The following is a 26,027-nucleotide window of genomic DNA, read 5'->3' on the forward strand; positions in this document are numbered from 1 at the left end:
TGTGGCTGTCTGCAGGAAAGTGTGCAGCTCTCTGAGGGTGATCTAACCTCGGAGTGATGGGAGTGAACCAAAGCAGGAGGGAGGTGTTTCCTCACTGTGGGAGGAGTGTGGTGATCGCTGGGTTTTTGCCCCCCCCCCCCCCCCCCCCTTTCTCAAAAAGTTTCATAAGACTAAATTAAGTAATCCATTTGCATTTTTACCAAGAATTTGTGGCCATCTCTCAGTTGACAAACAACTTGATTCAGTGGAATTATTTACACAGTATTGCTCTGTTTGCAGTAGCAAACGCAGATCAGAAACAGGTTCTGTTTGTTTCTGAGAAAACGCACGACTCTACTGTTCTTGTGTTTCAGTTGTCAGACTAGTTTTGTTGCTGTCAGCAGGAGTGAAACATATGAACACCCCCCCTGTATAGAGTAATTCTTCTGCCAATGGCATGTGGGGGAAAAAAAGGGCTTTGGTGGTGAGACAAAGAAGCAGATAGAAGGCAAGGAGAGATTAGAGCAGGTTTGAGGATTCTTTAAGCCATTCTGTCACTAATTGCTCAGCATTTCCCAGCCTTATCCAGTCATCTCTTGGCTGTTGTTGATGGTAGAAGTGTTTAAACACGCTTATTTTTTTGTATAGTCCTCATGCATAGCATGTGGTGCAGTGTAGATATGCTTTATAAAGAATATTCATGGCACTGGAACGGATCTCCCAGGGGTAATCTGAGAAGACAGATTAAAGGGTTTACTTCAAGAAAGACTTGGAGAGTAGTTTCAGAAAGTAATCAAAAAGGACCAGAGGCACTCAGTGCAAGGCCTCCTGCAGCAGAGACTATTACACTATTACTATTTTTGACAGGAAGAGAAAGTTGCTGCTTCCTGTGTAAATAACTGTACTATAAAAGGCATCTTACAGTGTTCAGCTCTGTGCCATCTGCAGTGCTACCCATTCCACCATGCAGCACCATCTTGTGGCGACATCAGAACAAATCTACCTGGGGCGCCTGGGTGGCTTAGTGGTGAAGCCGGCGACCACATACAGATACCGCGTTGCGGTGCGGGTGGTGCGGGTTCGCGTCCCGGCCTGTTGCCAATTCGCCCGTGCATCTTCCCCTGTATCTTTCCCCCCATTTCCTGTCTCTCTCCACTGTTGATAAAAGCTGCTGTGGCCAAAAAAAAAGAACAAATTTACCTGGATGATGGACCAACGAATGGATATCATTTCAGTATTTGTGCTTTTCTGTAGTCCATGTGGTAACAGTGTGTTTCATTAACTCTAATTAATCAACAATAAAAGCTTTCCCTGTTAAAAGCAGTAATCCCTCCTTTACGTTCTTAAGGCCTTGGTGACATTTTAACCCTACTGGTGACCCAGACTGTATGTCCGTTTAGCTTAAAGGTCAGTCCTGAAGAGGGATGCTTAAATTACTGGATGTTTTCCAGCAAGCATGTGGGAAAACAAGGAACATTCAGGGGAGTGGAGCTGTTCTGAAAATCTGAAGGGACGAAAATGTCTCCTATATGGTAAAACAGGTACCTGCCCATTTTGAAAATCTCCTTGATTTTTTCTTGTTTCTGAAGATAGGACATGGTTCCTTCACCATTAGAAAATCTAAATAAATGCTTTTAAAGAACTTAATAAATAAAAATAAGAATGTTGAAATACTTAATTATTTTCTTCTTCTTTTGGCTCCTCCTTTTTGGGGCCTCCATCTCACCTTATCCCTACCATCCTCCTCTGTCACACCAACCCTCTGCATGGCCTCCTTCACTACATCCATGAACCTCCTCTGTGGGCTTCCTCACTTCCTCCTGCCTGGCAGCTCCGTCTTCAACATCTTTGGTCGAGTATATCCATGATCCATCTCAGCCTTTCCTCCCTAATGTTGTCTCCAAACAGCTCAACCTGAGCTGTCTCTCTGATACACATTTCTACTTTTGTCCATTCTGGTCGCTCCTAATGAAAATCTTGACATCTTCAACTCCCCACCTGCAGCTTGGCTTTCAGTCATTTTGTTTGTGCCATCATCTCCAAACCATACATCATAGCAGGTCTACCCTCTTGTAAAACTTCCCTTTAGTGCTTGCTGCTATCCTTCTGTCACAAATCACCCCTGACACTCGTCTCCACTCTCTCCATCCTGCCTCCACTCTCTTCTTCACCTCCCCAGATATTTAAACTCATCTACCTTCACTACTTCTGTTTCTTGCATGTTCATCTTTCACAACAACTGTTGCCTCAAGGCATAAGGTAAAGACCCTACAATAAAACAGAGAGAACCCCAACAGTCAAAACTACCCCCTGTGACTGTTAGTAGCACTTGGTGACGGTGGGAAGGAAAATCTCCCTTTTAACAGGAAGAAACCTCCAGCAGAATAAGGCTCAGGGCGGGGCAGCCATGTGCCGCAAGTGGTAGGGGGTGAGGGGAGGAAGACACCTGTCCACCAGTCTCCCTCTCGTCCACACATACTATGTATTCTGTCTTGCTTCAGTTAATTACTTCTTCTCTCCAGAGCATACCTCCACCTCTCCAGGCTCTCCTCCACCTGCTCTGTACCCTCACTAAAGATCACAATGTCGTTGGAGCCTCCTGGCTGACCTCATCTGTCAACTCATCTGTCCATCATCAATACAAACAAGAAGGTGCTCACAGATCCCTAATGTAATCCCACCCCCATCTATAACTCCTACCGCACACCTCACTACTTACTCACTATCCTGGAACATGTCTTGCACCACCCTCACATACTAATCTGCCACTCCTGACTTCGTCACACAATATCACAGGGAAATAATTTACTATATCACAAGACACAACTATTTGTTGAGTATACAACAATTTAACAATGTAGTGCAACCACACAGCACAGGGTTTCTGCAAGCCGGGCAGCCAATGGAGCCTGTAAAAGATTTTCTTTTGACATAAGGTAATGTGTATCTTAAATATATGTAACTTATGCATATATAACTCAGCCTAAGTATGTGTTTAGCTGACTAGTTAATTAAAAATTTCAGCCTTTTAATGAAACCCTATATTTTTCACTTTTTCATTCTCAGAGGGATCTCTGTTGAGACTTGTTCTAAGTGTAGTCCATTCATTGAGAAGGGTAACCTGAAACTGGAAAAGCCCAAATCTACTGATTTTATCAGAGACCCTCTGTCAGAGGAGCATTTTATCTCTCCAGTCCTTAGGCTAAGATGCCATCCATCCATCCATTTTCTTCCGCTTATCCGGGGCCGGGTCGCGGGGGCAGAAGCCTAAGCAGAGAAGCCCAAGCTTCCCTCTCCCCAGCCACCTCCTCCAGCTCATCCGGAGGGACCCCAAGGCGTTCCCAGGCCAGCCGAGATACATAATCTCTCCAGCGTGTCCTGGGTCTACCACGGGGCCTCTTCCCGGTGGGACATGCCCGGAACACCTCACCCAGGAGGCGGCCAGGAGGCATCCTAATCAGATGCCCGAGCCACCTCAACTGGCTCCTTTCGATGTGGAGGAGCAGCGGCTCTACTCTGAGCCCCTCCCGGATGGCCGCACTCCTCACCTTATCTCTAAGGGAGAGGCCAGCCACCCTTTGAAGGAAACTCATTTCTGCCGCTTGTATTCGCGATCTTATTCTTTCGGTCACTACCCAAAGCTCGTGACCATAGGTGAGGGTAGGAACGTAGATCGACCGGTAAATCGAGAGCTTCGCTTTTACGCTAAGCTCCCTCTTCACCACGACGGACCGGTGCAGCGTCCGCATCACTGCAGAAGCAGCCCCGATCCGCCTATCGATCTCCCGTTCCCTTCGCCCATCACTCGTGAACAAGACCCCGAGATACTTAAACTCCTCCACTTGAGGCAAGAACTCGTTCCTGAGCCGGAGATGGCACTCCACCCTTTTCCGGCTGAGGACCATGGCCTCAGACTTAGAGGTGCTGATTCTCATGCCAGCCGCTTCACACTCGGCTGCGAACCGTTCCACTGCGAGCTGGAGGCCCCCCCCTGATGAAGCCAACAGAACCGCATCATCTGCAAAAAGCAGAGATGAGACTCTGAGGCCACCAAGGAAGAAGCCTTCCGCCACCTGGCTACGCCTAGAAATTCTGTCCATAAAAATTATGAACAGAATCGGTGACAAAGGGCAGCCCTGACGGAGTCCAACACCCACAGGAAACAAATCCGACTTATTACCGGCTATACGGACCAAGCTCTCACTGTGGTTGTACAAGGACTGAATGGCCCGCAACAATGGGCCAGACACCCCATACTCCCGCAGAACCTCCCAAAGAACACCCCGAGGAACACGGTTGAATGCCTTCTCCAAGTCCACAAAGCACATGTAGACTGGTTGGGCAAACTCCCACGCACACTCGAATATCCTTGAGAGGATAAAGAGCTGGTCCAGCGTTCCACGACCAGGACGAAAACCGCATTGTTCCTCCTGAATCCGAGGTTCGACTAACGGACGCACCCTCCTTTCCAGCACCCTGGCATAGACCTTACCGGGGAGGCTGAGGAGTGTGATCCCCCGAAAGTTGGAGCACACCCTCCGGTCTCCCTTCTTAAAGATGGGGACCACCACCCCGGTCTGCCAATCCAATGGCACTGCCCCAGATCTCCACGCGATGTTGCAGAGGTGTGTCAACCAAGACAGCCCTACAACATCCAGAGCCTTCAGGAACTCAGGGCGAATCTCGTCCACCCCAGGGGCTCTGCCACCAAGGAGTTGTTTAACTACCTCAGTGACCTCACCCCCAGTGATGGTCAAGTCATCCCCCTCATCCCCAGACTCTGCTTCCACTACAGAAGGCGTGTCAGTGGGATTCAGAAGGTCCTCGAAGTATTCCTTCCACCGTCCGACTATAGCCTCAGTTGAAGTCAGCAGCACCCCCCCCGCACTATAAACAGTGTGAGTGAAGCACTGCTTTCCCCTCCTGAGTCGCCTGACGGTTTGCCAGAATCGCTTCGATGCCGTCCGAAAGTCTTTTTCCATAGCCTCACCAAACTCCTCCCACACCCGAGTTTTTGCTTTGGCCACTACCCGAGCTGCATTCCACTTGGCCTGTCGATACCTGTCAGCTGCCTCCGGAGTCCCACAGGCTAACCAAGCCCGATAGGACTCTTTCTTCAGCTTGATGGCTCCCTTCACCTCCGGTGACCACCATCTGGTTCGGGGGTTACCACCACGACAGGCACCAACCACCTTGCAGCCACAGCTCTGAGCAGCAGCCTCAACAATGGAGGTGCGGAACATGGTCCATTCGGACTCAATGTCCTCAGCCTCCCTCGGAATGCTGTCGAAGTTCTGCCGGAGGTGGGAGTTGAAGATCTTCCGGACTGGGGCTTCTGCCAGGCGTTCCCAGCGCACCCTCACAATACGTTTAGGTGTGCCAGGTCTGTCCAGCATCTTCCCCCGCCACCTGATCCAACTCACCACCAGGTGGTGATCAGTTGACAGCTCAGCTCCTCTCTTCACCCGAGTGTCCAGAACATACGGCCGCAGATCTGATGATACGATTACAAAATCGATCATCGACCTGCGACCTAGGGTGTCCTGGTGCCATGTGCACTTATGGACATCCTTGTGTTCGAACACGGTGTTTGTTATGGACAAACTGTGGTTTGCACAGAAGTCCAATAACAAAACACCATTCGGGTTCAGATCGGGCAGGCCGTTCCTCCCAATCACGCCCCTCCAGGTCTCACTGTCATTGCCCACGTGAGCGTTGAAGTCTCCCAGCAAGACTATGGAGTCACCAGATGGAGCACTCTCCAGCACCCCACCCAGCAACTCCAAAAAGGGTGGGTACCCTGAACTGTCATTCGGCGCATAAGCGCAAACAACAGTCAGGACCCGTTCCCCAGCCCGAAGGCGCAGGGAAACTACCCTCTCATCCACCGGTGAAAACTCCGACGTACAGGCAGCAAGCCGGGGGGATACAAGAATACCCACCCCAGCTCGCCGCCTCTCACCGAGGGCAACTCCAGACTGGAACAGAGTCCAGCCCTTCTCCAGGAGACTGGTTCCAGAGCCCAGGCCATGCGTTGAGGTGAGCCCAACTATGTCTAGCTGGTATCTCTCAACCTCACGCACTAGCTCAGGCTCCTTCCCCACCAGAGAGGTGACATTCCATGTCCCAACAGCCAGTTTCGATAGCCGGGGATCTGTCCGCCAGGGCCTCCGCCCTCGGCCACCGCCCGACACACATTGCACCCGACCCCTACGACACCTCCTGCGGGTGGTGGGCCTGCAGGAGGGCGGGCCCATGTAACCTCTTCGGGCTGCGCCCGGCCAAGCACCACGGGCTAATGCCTGGCCACCAGACGCTCTCCCTCGAGCTCCCTCCCCAGGCCTGGCTCCAGGGTGGGGCCCCGGTAACCCTATCCCGGGCAGGGTAAACTGTTCCCTTGTTTTTTCACTCATAAGGGTCTTCTGAACCGCTCTTTGTCTGGACCCTCACCCAGGACCAGTTTGCCATGGGAGACCCTGCCAGGGGGACAAGCCCCCAGACAACATAGCTCCTGGGATCACTGGGACACACAAACCCCTCCACCACGATAAGGTGGCGATTCACGGAGGAGAGGCTAAGATGCCATCTCAGCTATTTTGGATAGAAAATTTTATTGCACATCCTTGTCAGTGCTCATAGGTCACCTGAAGTCCTCAGACTCCATTGGTGCTCTATTGTAGCATCAATTCTGTTTGAGCCTCCTGGTGACCAGATTTGCCCAAGAGAACCCCTACTGTACGTACTCATGGGTGTGTAAATATAGGGCTGTTAGTGTTATTGTAAATAGTTGGTTGTAGTTTGCTGTGAAACCCCAATCCAAAAAAGTTGCTTACAGCCCCAAGCAAAAACCATCCTAGCCGAGGAGCAGACTGGTTTCTGGAAGGGCAGATCTACATGTGAACACATATGCATATTACAGATTACTGACTACAAGAAGCGCTTTGACACAGTATGGTATGATGGACTCTGGGCAGTGATCCTAAGGTTCAGGATCAGTAGAGGGCTCATCAACACTATCTAGTCTTTTGTATAATATATCTAAAAGTGCAGTGCAATGTGGCAGCGAGCTCAGTGAATGCTTCCCTGCCCCAGTTAGCTTAAGACTCACAAAAGATTCACAAAAAGAATAGCTCCCTTTGAGATAAACTGCTTCTAGAAGGTTCTTGACTTCCACTGGACCAGCCACACTTTAAGCCAGGAATTGGTTACCAACTTTCTTGGCCCCCGTGAAAGTTTCATGGATATGGTCAAAAAGAAGAAATTTCCATGGTTCGGAGACATGAACCATAGCAAGGACACCCTTGCCAACACAATTCTCCAAGGTTCGTTTGAGAGAAGAAGAGCGAGAGGATGACAGAGAAAAAAAGGGATAGATGACATCAAAGGATGGACTGGACTGAACTTCAGGTCTCTTGTGCATGCTGCAGAAAACGATGTGGGCTGGAGGTCCATACTGCAGAATACCATGTTGCGTCGACACCCATTTGACTGTGACACATGATGAGGATTCTGGTGTGTTTCAGATCATTGTCCTGCTACATAACCCAAGTGTGCTTGAGCTTCAGGTCATGAACTTCCTTCAGGATTTTCTGGTAGAGAGCAGAATTCATGGTTCCATCAATTATGGCAAGTCATTCAGGTCCTGAAGCAGCAAAGCAGCCTCAGATCATCACACTGCCACCACCATGTTTGACTCTTGGTACGATGTTCTTTTTATGAAATGCTATTAGTTTTATGCCAGATGTAACGGGACTCAAACCTTCCAAAAAGTTCAGCTTTTGTCTCATCAGTCCACAGAACATTTTCCACTAAATTTTGGGGATTATCAAGATGTTTTTTGGCAAATGTGAGATGAGCCTGTGTGTTCTTTTTTGGTCACCTTGGAACTCTCCCATGGATGCCATTTTTGCCCAGTCTCTTTCTTATTGTTGAATCATGAACTCTGACCTTAACTGAGGCAAGTGAGGCCTGCAGTTCTTTAGATGTTGTTCTGGGTTCTTTTGTGACCTCCTGGATGAGTCGTTGATGCACTCTTGGAGTAATTTCGGTAGGCCGACCACTATTGGGAAGGTTCACCAAATTGTCTCTATGTGTGAATAATGGCTCTCACTGCAGTTTGTTGGAGTCCGAAAGCTTTAGAAAGGACTTTGTAACCCTTCCAGACTGATAGATGTCAAAGACTTTGTTTTTCATCTGTGGCATGACGTGTTGCTTTTTGAGATCTTTTAGCCTACTGTACTTTGCCATACAAGTTTTATTAAAGTTATTTCTTGATTCAAAACATCTGGCAGTAATCAGGCCTGGGTTTGGCAATTACTTTTTCACATAGGGCCAGGTAGGTTTGGACAGCTATTTTCCCTTAATAAATAAAACCATGTAATAGCTGTATTTTGTATTTACTTGAGTTATCTTTCTCTGATATTAAAATTTGTTTAATGTTCTGAAACATTTAACTGTGATAAATAATGCATGTGGATGCATATAATGCACCCCCGTACCATGAGAGACTCAGGCTTTTGAACTGAACACTGATAAAAAGCCTCTTTAGTCCATATTTTCCAAAAGGAATTTCAAATCATTTGACCACAGAACAGTTTTCCACTTTTGTCTCAGCCCATTTTAAATGAGCTTTGGCTCATGCAGTGATTTCCATCATGCCTGTTTTTAATGTGGAGCTGCCCGAGGGCTCAAAGATCACAGGCATCCAATGCTGATTTCTCCAGATTCTAAGAATCTTTTAGCGATATTATGTAGTGTACATGATGAGATGCAGTTTTTAGCAGATTATTGAACCACTGCTCATCTTTATATGTGAGAAATTATTTCATTCTGTTTTTATTTATACACTTTACACAAGATCCTAGCTTTTTTGGATTCGGGGTGTGGATCAGAGAAAATCCAAAATAAATTCAAACAACTGTATATTTGAAATTACTCCAAGAATAGACTCGTGGGATTTGAGGTCATACAAGTTTTGTGTTTGTAAAAACAAATATTCATCAAAATTAAAGTTTATACTTAACGCAACACATTTCATTCAGGAAAAATCTGTTTCAGTGAAGAGCAAAAAGCCCCTCAGAGTCCTTTTTCACTGATTTCTTTTTAGCAGCTGTAATAGTGGAGTGTGTATTGTTTTCAGCTTGGCTCTGTTCAGATGTGGGGAGGAGTTATTTGGGTGTTTCCTTCAGCAAAAAATTCATCCCTTTGTGTCAAATGGCTCAAATAAAATATATCCACAAAAATACATAAGTTACAATATGCCAGACAGATGATAAAGGATAATAAAGGATTGTTTTTACAGGGTAGCTTCTGCTTATTTATTTTGACAAGTCCACTGTCAGAGTGAACAGTTTACACCCGCAGAGGAAACGTCTCACAGCTGGAGTGCTAAACTAATGTGTTGCTGGAGTACAGCATGTCAGACCAAACAAAGAGCGTAATTATGGTCTTTGCAGGGAGGCAGTGAGAGGAGGTGGGCCCTGCCCTCAAGCATAAGAAGAGACAATTAATCCTCCGAGGGGTGAAATCATGAATTATTGGCTACTTTCTCACCTGCTGCAACACTTTCCACACATTACCAGCGACAGCAGTGACCTTTAAAGTGAGAGGCTAATGTGACAAAAAAGGTGTCTGCTTTATTTTAATGATCACACACACGGTTTATTTATTTATTTTTACTTTGATTAATAAATTCTTTTGGTAATGAATCACCTGATTCACTGAGAGCTGTTTTTGCATTTGGACTTCACAGAATGCCGGGAGAATCCGAAGTTTTCCATCTCAAGTTCAGTACAGAATATGAATGAGTTTCAACAGGATTGTCTTGCAGAAAAATTGAAAACGTTTGCTGCGTTTGACTGCAATTGTCAAACTAGTTACATGTAATGTGGTTTTACTGTGTGCAGTATTATTACAATTGTTTATTATTATTTAATATGGGAATAAAAGGGATTTGCAAAATGATTATAAAACAGTGTGAACGTGTGATAAATTAGCCACTTAAATCACAGGTAATACAGACCTAGGCTATAATCATAGACTGTGGAAGAAAGATCAGAGCTTCAGTCCTGGATGATAAAGCTTGCAGTCCAAGTTCACAGCAGGACAGCAGCTTTAACATGAGTGGCTGGTGGGGCACCGGTGATAGCACTACAAACCCAGGGACAGAGCGCTGCTAGCTGCGCCCTCTGCCATCACCTGTGGTGGATGGTTGCGGACTATTAAGACTGTTTGAGGTGTCCTGTCAATGACTTTGCTTCAAAGAACACCAGAATAAACTGCTTTAGGCAGGAGATTTTATAGTATGTGCAGAAATTGAAGTATCAGAATTGAAAATGTAATCTCAACATAATATATGCTGTGTGGCTCTAAGTGTCCTTCTGCTGTTGGGCTACCAAACTTTGAATCAGTAGGTGGTTGTGTGGAAAGTTTGTATCCAGAGCCAGTGGGTATTCACCCATGGTTGTAAGTGCAACATCCAGATACTTATAGAGCACATCATCTAGCCATACTTGTTGTTGTTGGCCCTGGGGAGCCTATAGAGAATCTATAGAGCTCATCTTGGAAGAGTAAATATGTCTGGCACAACAGTGCATTCAGATCGCAATTCTGGTTGCAAAATGTGCCAGACATGACAGGCTTTAAAAAAAAAAAACATGTTGAGTGCTCAACTGTACAAGCACTAGGGAGCATTTACCATGAATGTCTCCACAAGATTTCATAGCAATACACTAATTACTTGTAGGCAAAGAATATATATAGATACCTTGATATTGGATTTTTTAATCTCATAAGCATTTGATAACAGCCTCAAAAATCTAATAGTGCCTGGCCTCTCATTGCTGAGAGTACTCATGGTAGTACAGCGCGCAGTAGCAGTAATATGGTATTATAGGTGTTTCCATATGAAATCTCAAAGGGGTGCTGGTTTATGAGAATGTAGGTGGGAAGTTAGCTATGAGAGGGACCTCTATACTCAGTGTAAATAATAATGGAATGTGAACTCAAATAGATGTCAGTCCACATTAGGTGGGACCACGCAGCTTCAGCACCACATTAAATAAACAGCACAGAGTGAATGTGTTACATGAGAATTTTACACATGAATTTAGGGTTATGTAGTAGCTTGTTGCACATGGTTTAAAGCTTTAACCCTTACTTTCATTCAGATAAATGTGAGTAAGGTCCCCTAAGAATATAGAAGTGGGCAGGTTCTGAAGGCCCAGTAGTTATGAAGACAAATATTTCCTCTCTGGATCAGTGAGTTAGGGGGAAAGGTGTGTTTGAAGAGAGACAGAGGGGTGCTTTGTGCCTCTCGCCAGACAGGTCAGCTCTGCCAATCTCTCCCCTCCCCACTCCACCCCACCCCACCCCATTCCATTCCTCCCTCTTCCAGCTCCCAGTCTCCCTCCCTCTATCCCACCTTCCTGCTCCCTCGTCACCCTGTGCCACTCCTGGAGCTTACACAAACCTTGACACTTGAGAGATGCTACTGCTTCTCTGCCATTCCCTCCTGCTCATCCTTGCTCAAGAGGTAAGAAGAGCACTACCCTTTTATCTTTTCCTTTTCTCATGCTGCAGATAAGACACCACTTGATGCCACTTCGCAACTGCCTTATGTAAATCCAGAGGAAAAGCACATAGCTGCATGTTATGCCTAGCTGTCAGTGAATTAGAAAAAACTCTGACTTTGCCTTTTCATCTGTGGGTTCTTATGATCATATAATTGCATACAGACTAGTGTTACTAGATTCAAGTTCAGTGTTTATTTGAGAAGCATGAGCTAACAAAAGACAAGCAAATTGGGAAGTCTTTGCATTTTAAGCTCCCGTGGACTCATTTTCACACCATGAAACAAGCTCATTCAGTAAACCTGGCAGATAGGTTTCAGATTTTTGGCATAACTCTCAGTAACCCTTGGAAGCACTGAGTGGCCAGGGGTAATTGGAGCACAAGTGGTGCCAGGCCTGAGTTTCATCACAGGAAATACCAAGCAAGTAAACACAGATATTAAAGGACTGATATATAAGAATTGTTAACTGCTCCGAGCTATGTGCAGTCTGTCACTACCACAGATGTGATCGTGATACTTGATGAAAGGCTTCCAATACATCTGTGTTTCTTTTCAGATATTGTCTAAAAACAATTCATTACATGATATATTTTTAACAGTTAGTGAAGGTGGACAAATCAACCATCCAGAGTGATGGACAGTGCACAAGACAGGTGAAGAAGCGTGGAGGCAGGGTGGAGCGGGTGATTTGTGACACAAGCATAGCAGCAAGCATGAAAAGGTCTAGAAGGCAGTAGCGAGACCTGCTCTGAAGTATATTTTGGAGATAGTGGATCTGACAGAAAGACAGGAAGCCAAGCTGGAGGTGGCAGAGTTGAAGATGCTCAGATTCTCGTTGGGTGTGACCAGAATGGACAGGGTTAGAAATGCTTATATCAGAGAGACGGCTCAGGTTGAGTGGTTTGGAGATGAGGTTAGAGAGGCGAAGTTGAGATGGACTGGACACGTGCAGAGAACAGACAGTAGATACACTGGACAGAGGACGTTGAATATGGAACTGGAAAAGAGGAAGATCACAGAGGAGGTTCATGGATGTAGTGGAGGACATGCAGAGGGCTGGTGTGCAGATGATCCACTGTGGCAGCCCTTAAAATGAGGTAGCTGAAAGATGATGACATATTATTATCATCTTATCATATTTCTATGATAAGATAACCTGTTGACTGGTTGGATGCTTGAACGATAAAAAACAACAGATCATTTATGTTAGTCACATTGGTTCCAGTTTGAAAAATCAGAATCAGAATACTTTATTGATCCCAGAGGAAAAAATTGGAGGGAAAAAAAACTAGAACATTTTTCTGGTAAAAGCTTGGGCAGCTGTATTAATGAACCTTTTCCTCATGAAACTGCAGCACTACATTTTCAGACAAGTGTGATAAAATAAAAAATGTTGCTGACATCTGTGCTGTAAAAAGCTGCAGCCATCCATAATAGTTTACAGTATTTTTTCTCTTCCAGCACCCGTCGCTCAGAGCTCCATTATCGATCCTGTTCCTTTTGTCTCCTGTTCATTATTCCAGAACAGAACAAAACACCCACGTCTCCTTGAGTTGCAAACATTAAATGCATATGTACATCCTACATCTATTCATGGCTGAAGACAGCAGTAGAAATAAGTCCTAAACGTTCACAATGAGTGAGTGAGACTTTTTTTTGGATGGTTTTATAAATTGGAATGAAAGAATCTTTAAAGTTTTGCACATTTGGCTGCGGGTCACTTTACTGCAGCTACCGCTCCAACTAGGGATGCACTAATATGTCTGCATATCTGTATGGGTTTGTATCTCAGCCATCAGCCTATTAACAAATGAATCGACATTCACCAATAACAGTTGCTATTGGTGAATATCAATAGCTCGGTATCTTGCTCAAGGATATTTTGGCACAGTCTGTGGCAGCCAGGGATCTGGTAGATGACCCGCTCTACTTCCTGAGCCACAGCCACCCCAATTGCTACCACTTATATGTTGAAAATATGCACTCATACTGTGTGTGTCCAGTACACTGTATCTAGAAGCTGGTCCACTGGAAATGATGGATTGCAGAAATGAGTGTGCTTGTTTGGTACAGTGGTGTCATCCACTCAGTCTGTGAGGACCTGTACTTAATGGGCTTTGTTACTTTAGCAAGGCTAAATCTGCTTCAGGCCTATGGTAGCTTAGCTGAAGAAAATGTGAGCTTATAGCTCAAGCTTAAATAAAAGAGGACATTCCCAAACTTCTGACTGTGGTTGTTGTCAATGGAATCAAAACAGCTGGAATCCTTCTAATGATGTTATTGCTATATATTTTTGCACTTCGAGTGCAAAAGGTTGCCGATTCAATTCCAGCTGGAGACACAAATCTTCTTTGGCGTTCCGTCAGGATGAGTTTCTCTGCCAAATCAAACGTGTGGAGCTACCTGCTGCGTCTAGGGAGCAGCAAAGGCAGCTGTAAGCTATAAGTGTGTGTGTGTGTGTGAGAGATCAGACAGAGAAAGCGACAGAATGTGAGATTTTGTGTTTGTGCTGCTGCAACGACACAGTAAGGCCCCCCCGAAGTAGATAAATAAATAATCTGTGAAAATCACCTGTGAGATAGATTTTCCAATCCTGTTGGAAAAACACACACACACAAAAACAATATAGTTTTTTTTTTTGTTTTTGTTTATTTGTTACATACACACACAGTACATTCATATGAATGTGTGTCCAAACTTTTGACTGGTACTGTATACATATATATAAAAATAAAAGAACCTTTGAGGAGTCAGCTGTCTCCTCACTTTCATCTCCCTCACGCTGGGTTCAAAACATTTCTGATATAAAATATTGACCTTGGCTGGTGAAAAGCATTTCAGTAAAGTGGAAAGATTTTGTTCCCTTAGTCTTCCATTAGTGTGTCTACCACGAGGCAGACTGCATGCTCTACTTTAACATCTTCCAGAGTAGCTGAACCTGGAGGTTGGACGAGGACGGTCCAGAAAGTCGGGTGTGAATGTAGAGAGGAAAGAGATAGAAATTAGTCGGTACGTGTAAATATTTTATTTTGCTTCTGAAAGCGAAAAAAAAAAGCTTAACTCACTGTTGCAACTGTTCACAGCCAATTCAAAAGTTTTCAAAAAGTGCTTTATTTGAAAAATAAATAAAAAAATAAATGTGCCAACTCATCACTCAGTCCAGAATTATGAGTTCATAATTCTGACATGCTATTGGCTCCCAATGCAATTCATCAGAAAACTCACAAGCTTTGATCCCCTCTGGCTGTTTCTCAGTGCTTCAGCAGGGCGCAGAACAATGGACAGCTGCCAGCTCCTCAGGGCGGGCGGGCTGCGACCGAGAGGCGCCAGTTCTGCCAGTGGCCCTGCAAGTGCCGGGAGAGACCTTACTGTGCTCCTGGTGTGAGCTCTGTCCTGGATGGGTGTGGCTGCTGTAAGAGCTGCGCCCGACAAATTGGAGAGCCGTGCAATGAGAGGGACGTGTGTGACCCACACAAGGGCATGTATTGTGACTTCTCAGCAGACAAGCCAAGATACGAGGTTGGAGTGTGTGCATGTGAGTGCACCCAGTCTCTTACTTTATTACAGAGGTACATGCTGCTTCACATTTTCGGTTTCTTTTCATGGGATCTCTGGCTTACCTAGAACTAAGAGATAGACACAACTCCCGTAACACCACTCACTGGTTTCTGGAACGGTATTTTGAAGCTTTGACTCTAGCTTTATGGCCACGGCCATCTTAATTTTCTGGAGAACAATTCAATTCAATTCAATTTTATTTATATAGCGCCAAATCACAACAAACAGTCACCTCAAGGCGCTTTGTATTGTGGGTAAAGACCCTACAAACAGAACAACTATCTTCAGACCACAGGATGAAGTGTTAAGTCATCAGCTAATGCTAGCAAGCAAGGATTCAGCCTCAAGTGATCATTTGAGTAATTCCAGTTTTTGGCAAATTCATTTGCATAAATATCTTAAGATCCACAGTAATCCCATTAAGAGACTGACCCCGAGTATCCCAGCATGTTTCTTCTCATTCCTTCAGACATGGTGGCGGTGGGCTGTGACCTGAATGGGGTCCACTATGAGAATGGAGACGCTTTCCAGCCCAGCCCCCTCTACAAGTGTACATGCATCGCTGGAGCCATTGGCTGTACCCCTGCTTTCATCCAGAAGCCTGCTGGTCTCTTAGGCCCTGCTGCACTAATGGGCAACATACCAGCTGGCCTCCGCAGTGGCCAGAGCACAAACAAGCACCAGCAGGACACTACCTACATGTCAGGTGGGTGGAGAAGGGCCAGCCTGTCGGGCCTGGAATTCTAACTGCTGTCCAAGTTAGTTAGCTGGAGGGGGGTGGTGGGGGTGGTGGTGCTGCTTCATTACTCTGTCAGTGTAAAGTGTGACTGCCTGTGGTTAAATTGCCTCACAGAGGGGAAACAAGACTGATCGATCAATGATTCCAGTGAGTAGGAAGAGGAGAAGAAAGAGGCACAACTTGTTTCTTATTAAAAGCTATAAAAACGTCACTTTGATGAATAAGTTGCCATGCCAGCTTATTCATTTGATGTGGCACGTAGCTGAACTGCATCTACAATATGATCTGTCTGAGTCAGATACTCTGATTTACGATTGTGGGTAAACAGAGCGCTTTCCCACCCACCCAAAACTTCCTCAAAGGTGATTTTGCCAGTTGTTGTCATCAACATTGAGATGTGGTTGAAAAGTGAAAAAAAAGTTATTTTCATTTGCTGAAAAACATCCAGAAAAGCCAATTTACTAAGTGGTGAAAACTGGCATGATGCTGCAGTTGCAAAAAAAAAATGCACTGACGGGAGGGGAAGTTCTGAGGATGATCTGCTAACAAAAAATGTCTGAAAGTTACGATACGTAATGTGGACTTTAGCTGTACACAACCTGCTGAAAAAGGGAAAGCAATGCTTGCATTTACCCATGTAGATTAGTAACAATAACTTCATTAAGCCAGGGATGATCTGATGGTAAATAATCTTTTCTTTTCTTCTGCATGTCATACACATCAGCTGTTACACAAAGACTTCAGGTTTATATGATGGGAATAGTTGGTAATAGCAAAGTCCTCTGAATAAACCCTGCACTCCACCTGAGCATCAGTTCACACAGTCAAAATTATCTCACAGAAGAGTTTATACAAGCATAGTGATTCTCCTTCAGCTGCCACTCATCTGAATTGGGACACTGTTTTCAGTATATCACACCCTATTATTTTCTTAGTACATGGATTGCGCTCTTACACTCTGTGATTGGGCCGCTAATGGGCACTGCTCTTTTCTTATAAATTAGTGCATTGTTTGTCGATCACCTGCAGAACTTTCTGGGTTGCGACTGGATTCAATTTGCCAAGTTTAGTAAATCTGGCACATAGTGTACTCTGTGTTTTACAGTGAGTTAGGCTGGAAATGCTGGGGTCACAACTGGGAGACACACTTGATTAACCCTAGAACACTAATGTCGGGTCATTTTCATCCATGTGAAAGAGAATGGACGGATGGATGAAAGTGAGTGTTACTAACTCATGTTAGTGTTTTAGGGTTAACAAGTCTTAGTGCCTTTTGAAATCATGTGGTTTTATTTAAAGAATTGAAATTATATTAAAACATCAAGGTTTTACCTACATGTCTGCAAAACCTTTGAACCCAATCGAACCTAATTTTAGCTCACAGGCTAGTGCTGTGTGAGGGGTGTTGTTGACACAGTACCCTTTAACTGTAACACTGAAAGGTTACAGGGATCCTCCTTTAGCCTGGAAGAAGAACTGTCTGATCCAGACCACCCAGTGGAGTCCCTGCTCCAAGACTTGTGGCCTGGGCATCTCTGTACGCATCAACAACGATAACAGCATGTGTGAGATGAGAAAAGACCGCCGCCTGTGCCTGCTGCGACCATGTGAGAAAAGCGTACTTAAGAGCATTAAGGTGACAACTTCAGCTTTAATCTGTTTAAATGTTTTTTGGTGTAACTGTCAAAAACAAAGACACCAATCACTATTTCTCCCTGTAGGTCCCGAAGGGAAAGACGTGCCGACCCAAATTCCAGGCAAAGAAAGCAGAGAAGTTGACTCTCTCTGGCTGCACCAGCACCAAGAAATTTAAGCCCACATACTGTGGTGTCTGTACAGACAAGCGCTGCTGTGTCCCCAACAAGTCACGCATGATCAAAGTCAACTTCACCTGCAAAGGTGGCTCCAACACACAGTGGAAGATGCAATGGATAATGTCCTGTGTGTGTCAGAGGAAGTGCAACGATCCAGGCGATATGTTTTCTGACCTGCGCTTACTCTAAAGGACCCCGAAAGTCACAGACAGGGTAGTATGAGCCCTGCTGGAGGGAAAGAGAGGACTGAAACATGCACACACTTTGCTTCTCCTTGGCAGCAGTTACACACCTCCAAAAGGACAAAACAAAACTCATTTTAAGAAAGAAGAATAATTTTTTAAAAATGTTAGTTATTATAAAAAGGTTTTATGAAGCCGTCTTCAGGACAGGTACGTGCAATAACAACAAGGAATATGGCCAGTGTACTAACTGTAACATTACCTCATAATAACAACAGTCAGGGAGCTTGGAAAAGCAAATTAGACTATAGACTGTAGATTTTTCTTTACATGTTGTTTGGAACATTTTAACCAGGTCATAAATTAGACAATCTTGATATATGAAAGCTTCAGTTGTGTGAGTTTGTTCCTGACAAAGACAGACGGGCACACCCACACTCGCAGCATGGCAGACCTTCATCTGGGAATGGAGAGTCTGGGTGCATCAGGCATGAGTTTGGCCTTGGTGGCATCCAGATGATGATACTCTTCAATCAGCGAGCTGAGGGAGGCAACGGCCTCTGAGAAGAAGCTTTGCTCCATTCCCTCTACATGCAGGTAGTGATGTAAGTGAGCCTAAATCAACACAAAAATAAAGAAGAAAAAATCATGAAACTGAGTCTGACTCAGGCTGATGATGTCTCTGTCACATGCATTAATGTGTTTTTGCTAAGAAGCTTGGAGAATAAACTTGAGATATCACTTCACCTGAAGCCAGAATGCCCTGGTTGGTTTCTATGGTTATATTTGCTCCACATAATATCCAATTAAACAACAATAACAATAAAAACTCCAAGAAAGTCTATTTAACTTAGATTCAGTCTTTTCGCTCTGGCAGCAGAGTCTTCATGACAGTTCCAAGAATTCAATTCAATTCAATTCAATTTTATTTATATAGCGCCAAATCACAACAAACTGTCGCCTCAAGGCGCTTTGTATTGTGGGTAAAGACCCTACAATAATACAGAGAAAACCCAACAGTCAAAATGACCCCCTATGAGCAGCACTTGGCGACAGTGGGAAGGAAAAACTCCCTTTTAACAGGAAGAAACCTCCAGCAGAACCAGGCTCAGGGAGGGGCAGTCATCTGCCACGACTGGCTGGGGCTGAGGGGAGAGAGACAGGACAAAAGACATGCTGTCGAAGAGAGCCAGAGATTAATAATAATTAATGATTAAATGCAGAGTGGAGTATAAACAAAGTTAATAAGGTGAATGAAAAGAAACAGTGCATTATGGGAACCCCCCCAGCAGCCTAGGCCTATAGCAGCATAACTAAGGGATGGTTCAGGGTCACCTGATCCAGCCCTAACTATAAGCTTTATCAAAAAGGAACGTTTTAAGCCTAATCTTAAAAATAGAGAGGGTGTCTGTCTCCCGAATCCAAGCTGGAAGCTGGTTCCACAGAAGAGGCGCCTGAAAGCTGAAGGCTCTGCCTCCCATTCTACTCTTAAGTATCCACAAGTAAGCCAGCAGTCTGAGAGTGAAGTGCTCTGTTGGGGTGATATGGTACTATGAGGTCTTTGAGATAAGATGGTGCCTGATTATTCAAGACCTTGTATGTGAGGAGAAGGATTTTAAATTCTATTCTAGATTTAACAGGGAGCCAATGAAGAGAAGCCAATATGGGAGAAATCTGCTCTCTCTTTCTAGTCCCTGTCAGTACTCTAGCTGCAGCATTTTGGATCAGCTGAAGGCTTTTCAGGGAGTTTTTAAGACAGCCTGATAATAATGAATTACAATAATCAAGCCTAGAAGTAATAAATGCATGGATTAGCTTTTCAGCATCACTCTGAGAAAGGATGTTTCTAATTTTAGAAATATTGCGCAAATGCAAAAAAGCGGTCCTACATATTTGTTTAATATGTGCATTGAAGGACATATCCTGGTCAAAAATGACTCCAAGATTTCTCACAGTGTTACTGGAGGCCAAAGTAATGCCATCCAAAGTATCTGGTTAGACACCATGTTTCTAAGATTTGTGGGGCCGAGTACAAGAATTTCAGTTTTATCTGAATTTAAAACAGGAAATAAGAGGTCTTTATGTCTTTAAGACATTCCTGCAGTTTAATTAATTGATGTGTGTCATCTGGCTTCATTGATAGGTAAAGCTGAGTATCATCTGCATAACAATGAAAATTGATGCAGTGCTTTCTAATAATACTGCCTAAGGGAAGCATGTATAATGTAAATAAAATTGGTCCTAGCACAGAACCCTGTGGAACTCCATAATTAACCTTACTGTCTGAAGAAGACTCCCCATTTACATGAACAAATTGGAGTCTATGAGATAAATATGATTCAAACCACTGCAGTGCAGTACCTTTAATACCTATAGCAAGCTCTAATCTCTGTAATAAAATGTTATGGTCAACAGTATCAAAGCTGCACTGAGGTCCAACAGGACAAGAACAGAGATGAGTCCACTGTCAGAGGCTCTAAGAAGATCATTTGTAACCTTCACTAATGCTGTTTCTGTACTGTGATGAATTCTGAAACCTGACTGAAACTCTTCAAATAAACCGTTCCTCTGCAGATGATCAGTTAGCTGTTTTACAACTACTCTTTCAAGAATCTTTGAGAGAAAAGGAAGGTTGGAGATTGGCCTATAATTAGCTAAGACAGCTGGGTCAGTGATGGCTTTTTAAGTAGAGGTTTAATTACAGCCACCTTGAAGGTCTGTGGTATATAGCCAGCTAATAAAGACTGATTGATCATTTTTTAAGATAGAAGCATCAATAATTGGAAAGACTTCTTTGAACAGTCTAGTAGGAATGGGAAACATGTTGCTGGTTTGGAGGAAGTAACTATTGGAGTTAACTCTGAAAGATCAACTGGAGCGAAAGAGTCTAAACAAATACCAGCAGTGCTGAAAGCAGCCGAACATGAAGATAAATCTTTGAGATGGTTATGAATAATTTTTTCTCTAATGTCTAAAATTTTATTTGTAAAGAAATCCATGAAGTCACTACTAGTTAACGTGAAAGGAATACTCGGCTCTACAGAGCTCTGACTCTTTGTCAGCCTGGCTAAAGTGCTGAAAAGAAACCTGGGGTTGTTCTTATTTTCTTCAACTAATGGACTAGTTCTTATATAGCGCTTTTCTACTCAATCAGAGCACTCAAAGCGCTTATACAACCTGTTTTGCATTCACCCATGCACTCCCATTCATACAAGCACTTCCATCATTAATTAAGCTAAGTGCTTTTTTTTAATTAACTAGCATTCACACGCATTCATACTCCGACAGAACGGTCGGAGAGCAACTTAGGGTTAAGTATCTTGCCCAAGGATACATTGGCATGTAGCCTGGAGTAGCCAGGATTTGAACCGCTGACCTTCCGATCAGTAGGTGACCTGTTCTACCTACTGAGCTACAGCCACCCTAATTAATGATGAATAGTAAGATGTCCTAGCTTTACGGAGGGCTTTTTTATAGAGCAACAAACTCTTTTTCCAGGCTAAATGAGCATCTCCAGCTTTCGGGTTATCTGCTTTAAGCTGTGCGTTTGTGAATTATACCACGGAGTCAGGCACTTCTGATTTGAGGCTTTCCTTTTCAGAGGAGCCACAGTATCCAAAGTCGTACGCAGTGAGGATGTAAAACTATTGACGAGATAATCGACCTCACTGGAAGCAGAGTTTAGGTAGCTGCTCTGCACTGTGTTGGCACTGAAGAGCATAATAATGAAGGAATTAGATCCTTAAACTTAGTTACAGCACTTTCAGAAAGACTTCTACTGTAATAAAACTTATTCCCCACTGCTGTGTAATCCATTAACCTCCTGGGACCCTGCGTCCACATATGGGGACATTACATTTTGGCTTTGCTGCACCTTATACTTCATTACTCTCAAGAGTATTTTATACTTTGTTAAGTCATGTTGTTTTTGTTGTGTTATGCTATAAAATAATCCCAGTGTCCACATCTGAGGACATATTTTTCTTACAAAAGTATGTAACAACCATGTAACAAAATACAACTTCCCGTTCAAACAGGAAGCTTAGTATATATACATTTCAGGTCCATCTAATCACAAATATCTAGGAGAAATTGAAAATGCATTGCAAACAGGAGCTCGGGTCTCAGGAGGCTAAAGTAAATGTAAATGTTACTAAGAAATGATCAGACAGGAGGGGGCTTTCAGGGAATACTGTTAAGTCTTCAGTTTCTATGCCATATGTCAGGACAAGATCCAGAGTATGATTAAAGTGGTGGGTGGGCTCCTTTACATTTTGAGAGAAGCCAATTGAATCTAACTAAGAAGTGGCAGTGTGAGATCAACAGTGAGCCCTGTTAAAATGAAGGCGCTGTTTTTAATTTTGTTTTGAGCAGACACTCAAAATTTAATCTTCACCCTCATCTTGAGGGTGAAGATTCAACCAGTGTAGTGTCTGCTCAGAAAGACTGTAACCCGTAAGACTGTAATCTTTTGCAGCTACATTTTACAGATGCCCTCTTTAAGGGCTTTTAGGGTTTAAGCTAGAATTAGGTTTAAGGCTAAGATTAGACTGTGGGTTTGGCATTCATTTGTAATAGTTAAATTTAAGGTTAAGAGGCTTGGGAACACATTCCTGTCAAAGAATGGCCTCACAAAGACAGCCAAGGCACACCTTCTTCCTGTAGAGCTTGGTAAAGCGTTCCCTCAGCTCCACGAATGTGGGCTTCACACAGGTGTTGTTTGCCAGAGCTAACAGGGAGTGGGAGTGTCCCACCGGAGGCACTGAACACAGGCTTGTCTTCCAGCCTTCCTGGTTCCACGAGACAAAGGGCAGTGATGGCCTCAGTCTAAGGTGAGGGGAGAGAGGGGAAAATGATGTGTACTGTTAATAACCATATAAATAATACAAGAAAACTGAGGGGTAATGGTTTACATGGCAACCAATAAACTTTGTTTAGTCTCAGCTGAACTTCAAACTATTTGATCCTAAAATGAATACGTGAACAACATTCCCCTAGCTAGCAATAAGGATTTCAGTTCCAGAGCCCACGAATATTTACCTCACTTGGTTAGTAGCAAATCACAGGTTTGCAATTTTGACAGTTTACTTATCAACCAAACATCCATGGATGGACCTTATCAGTCAACTAAACAGATGGCATCATAGATCATTTTCTTCTAAGTACTACAAACATGTACAGGACAGAATATTGTTAAGTTTTATGAGGAAATGATGTAACAGAGCAGAGCACAGTGAGATTAAATGCCCCTTTCTTCTTTTCAAGTTGTTCCCGGGTTTGCAGTACTTGCTCTCCCTCCTCCTAGCTCTCTTTCCACCATTTTTAACATCATATTCAAACACAAAGACGTTCCCTGGCACCAACCTCTGTTTCAGTTTCTACTGAGACTGTGCTAAATGAAAACAAGTTCTGTGAGGAGAGCCGGAGAGCTAGAGGCTGAATGATGCAATCATGACTCACTGATGCTAATACTGAATGGGAATACCATGGGAGAGCGTGATTGTGATGTGGGTCTCTTGGTGCAGAATGGGACAGAGAGAGGATTGTGCTCTAACCTCTCGATGTTCCTGCGGACGTCAGAAACCTGCACGTTACCCCTGACCATGAGGGCACAGGCCAGGTACAGGCTGTGCTTTGGGTCGGCTTGGATTAGCTGGTGATCTTTACTGAAGGCGTCACTGAACATCTGATCCAGTCTAGAGTTCACAGTTGGAAGAAAGCGAAAGAAAACAAATGCTCATATTGCTTCATAAACTTTACAAGAAATGATTGTGCAGGAAATCATGCCAAATATTCCTTTTATAGCTTTTTCATCAAGCCTCAATGAACTTGATACATTAGCAGAACATGACTGGAGACCAAGGCTGCAGTATCTGACAAAGAAGAATGCTTGTGGCTTTATTTATGTAGGGAAGTCCTGCAGAGTAGGCAAGATATTTTTAAGAAACACCATGCTCTGCATTCATACAGTCACATATATTTATCTCTGGGAGTCACCCAGTAAAACCACCACTTTTTTAACCAATAAGCAGCTCCGTAGGAGGAGAGAAGGTCCCTGTGGCTCACACAAGGCCACATTTGTGGCAGCTGTTTTTGGGGGAAGGTCAGCAGGTTGGTGTTATAAAAAAATCTGTCTGGAACACTTGCTACTTTTTCACATTATAAAAAGAAAGCTGAACATTTTCTTTTTCACTTTTAGGCCATTCTTCCTTTATCTACTCCTTTTTACAGTTTAATTCTGAATCTAATCCATTAGTTTTACTTCATTGATAACTTTTTTACTTAGATCCAGTGCATGATTAGATGAGCTAATCTGTCTACACTTGGATACTCTTGTAACCCACAGCGTACTTGTACCAAGTGGGTGATTCATATAGTCAAAAAGAAAACTATAGCGAAAAAGAAAACTTTCACAGGATGCAGTTAAAATTTGTCACAGTATAATTAAAAAAAGACTCGTTTGGAAGGATCGCCAAGAAAAAGCCTCTAAACTGGAAACTGCATATTAATTATCCATCCATCCATCCATTCGCTTCCGCACATCCTGTTAAGGGTCGCGGGGGGGCTGGAGCCTATCCCAGCTGTCATATGGCGAGAGGCAGGGTACACCCTGAACAGGTCGCCAGCCTGTTGCAGGGCCAACACAGAGGGACAGACGACCTTTCACACTCACATTCATGCTCTCATTCACACCTATGGGCAATTTAGATTAGCCAATTAACCTAACCCCAGTAAGTGCATGTCTTTGGAATGTGGGAGGAAACCGGAGTACCCGGAGGAAACCCACGCAAGCACGGGGAGAACATGCAAACTCCACACAGAGAGAGGGAGAGGCCTGGGCCAAGGTGGAATCGAACCCAGGCCTTCCAGATGGTATTCTAACTGTGAGGCAGCAGTGCTAACCACTACGCCACCGTGCTGCGCATATTAATTATGTCAAACCCAAAATCTCTAAATCTACTAGAAGATTGTATAAAGTTAAAGACTCATACCAAAAATCACTATGCATTTTATATCAATCCATTTTCTTCTGCTGGGGCTGGGTCGCGGGGGCAGCAGCCCAAGCAGAGAAGCCCAGACTTCCCTCTCCACTGCCACCTCCTCCAGCTCATCCGGAGGAACACCAAGGCGTTCCCAGGCCAGCCAAGAGATATAATCTCTCCATTGTGTCCTGGGTCTACCCCGGGGCCTCCTTCTGGTAGGACATGCCCGGAACACCTCCTCAAAGAGGTGCCCAGGAGGCATCCTAATCAGATGCCTGAACCACCTCAACTGGCTCCTCTCAATGTGGAGGAGCAGCGGCTCTACTCTGAGCCCCTCCCGAATGGCCGCACTTCTCACCCTATCTCTAAGGGAGAGGCCAGCCACCCTTTGGAGGAAGCTCATTTCTGTCGCTTGTATTTATGATCTTATTCTTTCGGTCACTACCCAAAGCTCGTGACCATAGGTGAGGGTACGGACATAGATCGACCGGTAAATCGACAGCTTTGCTTCCGCATCACTGCAGACGCAGCCCCGATCCGTCTGTTGATCTCCTGCTCCACTCTCCCGTCACTCGTGAACAAGACCCCGAGATACTTGAACTCCTCCACCTGGGGCAGGAACTCAGCCCTGAGCTGGAGAGGGCACTCCACCCTTTTCCAGCTGAGGACCATGGCCTCAGACTTAGAGGTGCTGATTCTGATACCAGCTGCTTCACACTTGGCTGTGAACCGTTCCACTGTGAACTGGAGGCCACCACCTAATGAAGCCAGCAGGACCACATCATCTGCAAAAAGCAGAGACGAGATCCTGAGGCCACCAAGGCAGAAGCCTTCCGCCACCTGGCTACGCCTAGAAATTCTGTCCATAAAAATTATGAACAGAATCGGTGACAAAGGGCAGCCCTGGCGGAGTCCAAAAACCACAGGAAACAAATCCGACTTATTACCGGCTATAGGGATCATGGGAGGTCCTGCGGTTGTATGGGGCCTGAATGGCCCCTAACAATGGTCCAGACACCCCATACTCCTGCAGGACCTCCCACAGGATACCCCGAGGGACACGGTCGAATGCCTTCTCCAAGTCCACAAGGCGCACTGACTAGTTGGGCAAACTCCTGCACACACTCAAACACCCTCGAGAGGATAAAGAGCTGGTCCAGCGTTCCATGACCAGGACGAAAACCGCTTTCTTCCTCTTGA

The 26,027-nt window shown here is 44.5% G+C and overlaps 2 protein-coding genes across 2 annotated transcripts in view; one reads left to right on the forward strand and one right to left on the reverse strand.

The window, feature by feature from the left end:
* The first annotated feature begins 11,396 nt into the window (after positions 1–11,396).
* Positions 11,397–17,889, forward strand: ccn6 (cellular communication network factor 6). The gene is made up of 5 exons (XM_030720790.1): positions 11,397–11,512; positions 14,807–15,086; positions 15,579–15,815; positions 17,291–17,484; positions 17,570–17,889. Exons 1-5 carry the CDS (start codon positions 11,465–11,467, stop codon positions 17,849–17,851), a joined length of 1,041 nt encoding a protein of 346 aa, XP_030576650.1. The 5' UTR covers positions 11,397–11,464; the 3' UTR covers positions 17,852–17,889.
* Positions 17,890–18,183: 294 nt separating this feature from the next.
* The window catches only part of tube1 (tubulin, epsilon 1), a 28,560-nt gene continuing 20,716 nt past the window's right edge, over positions 18,184–26,027 (reverse strand). Inside the window, exons 10-12 of the mRNA XM_030720789.1 lie at positions 23,400–23,540; positions 22,497–22,671; positions 18,184–18,459 (exon numbers count right to left, since the gene is read on the reverse strand). Of these exons, the coding sequence (XP_030576649.1) occupies positions 18,301–18,459; positions 22,497–22,671; positions 23,400–23,540 (475 nt within the window). The 3' untranslated portion in view covers positions 18,184–18,300. The remainder of the gene's footprint in view (positions 18,460–22,496; positions 22,672–23,399; positions 23,541–26,027) is intronic.

This window comes from Archocentrus centrarchus, chromosome 24 (genome assembly GCF_007364275.1).
Source record: "Archocentrus centrarchus isolate MPI-CPG fArcCen1 chromosome 24, fArcCen1, whole genome shotgun sequence".
NCBI lineage: Eukaryota > Metazoa > Chordata > Actinopteri > Cichliformes > Cichlidae > Archocentrus > Archocentrus centrarchus.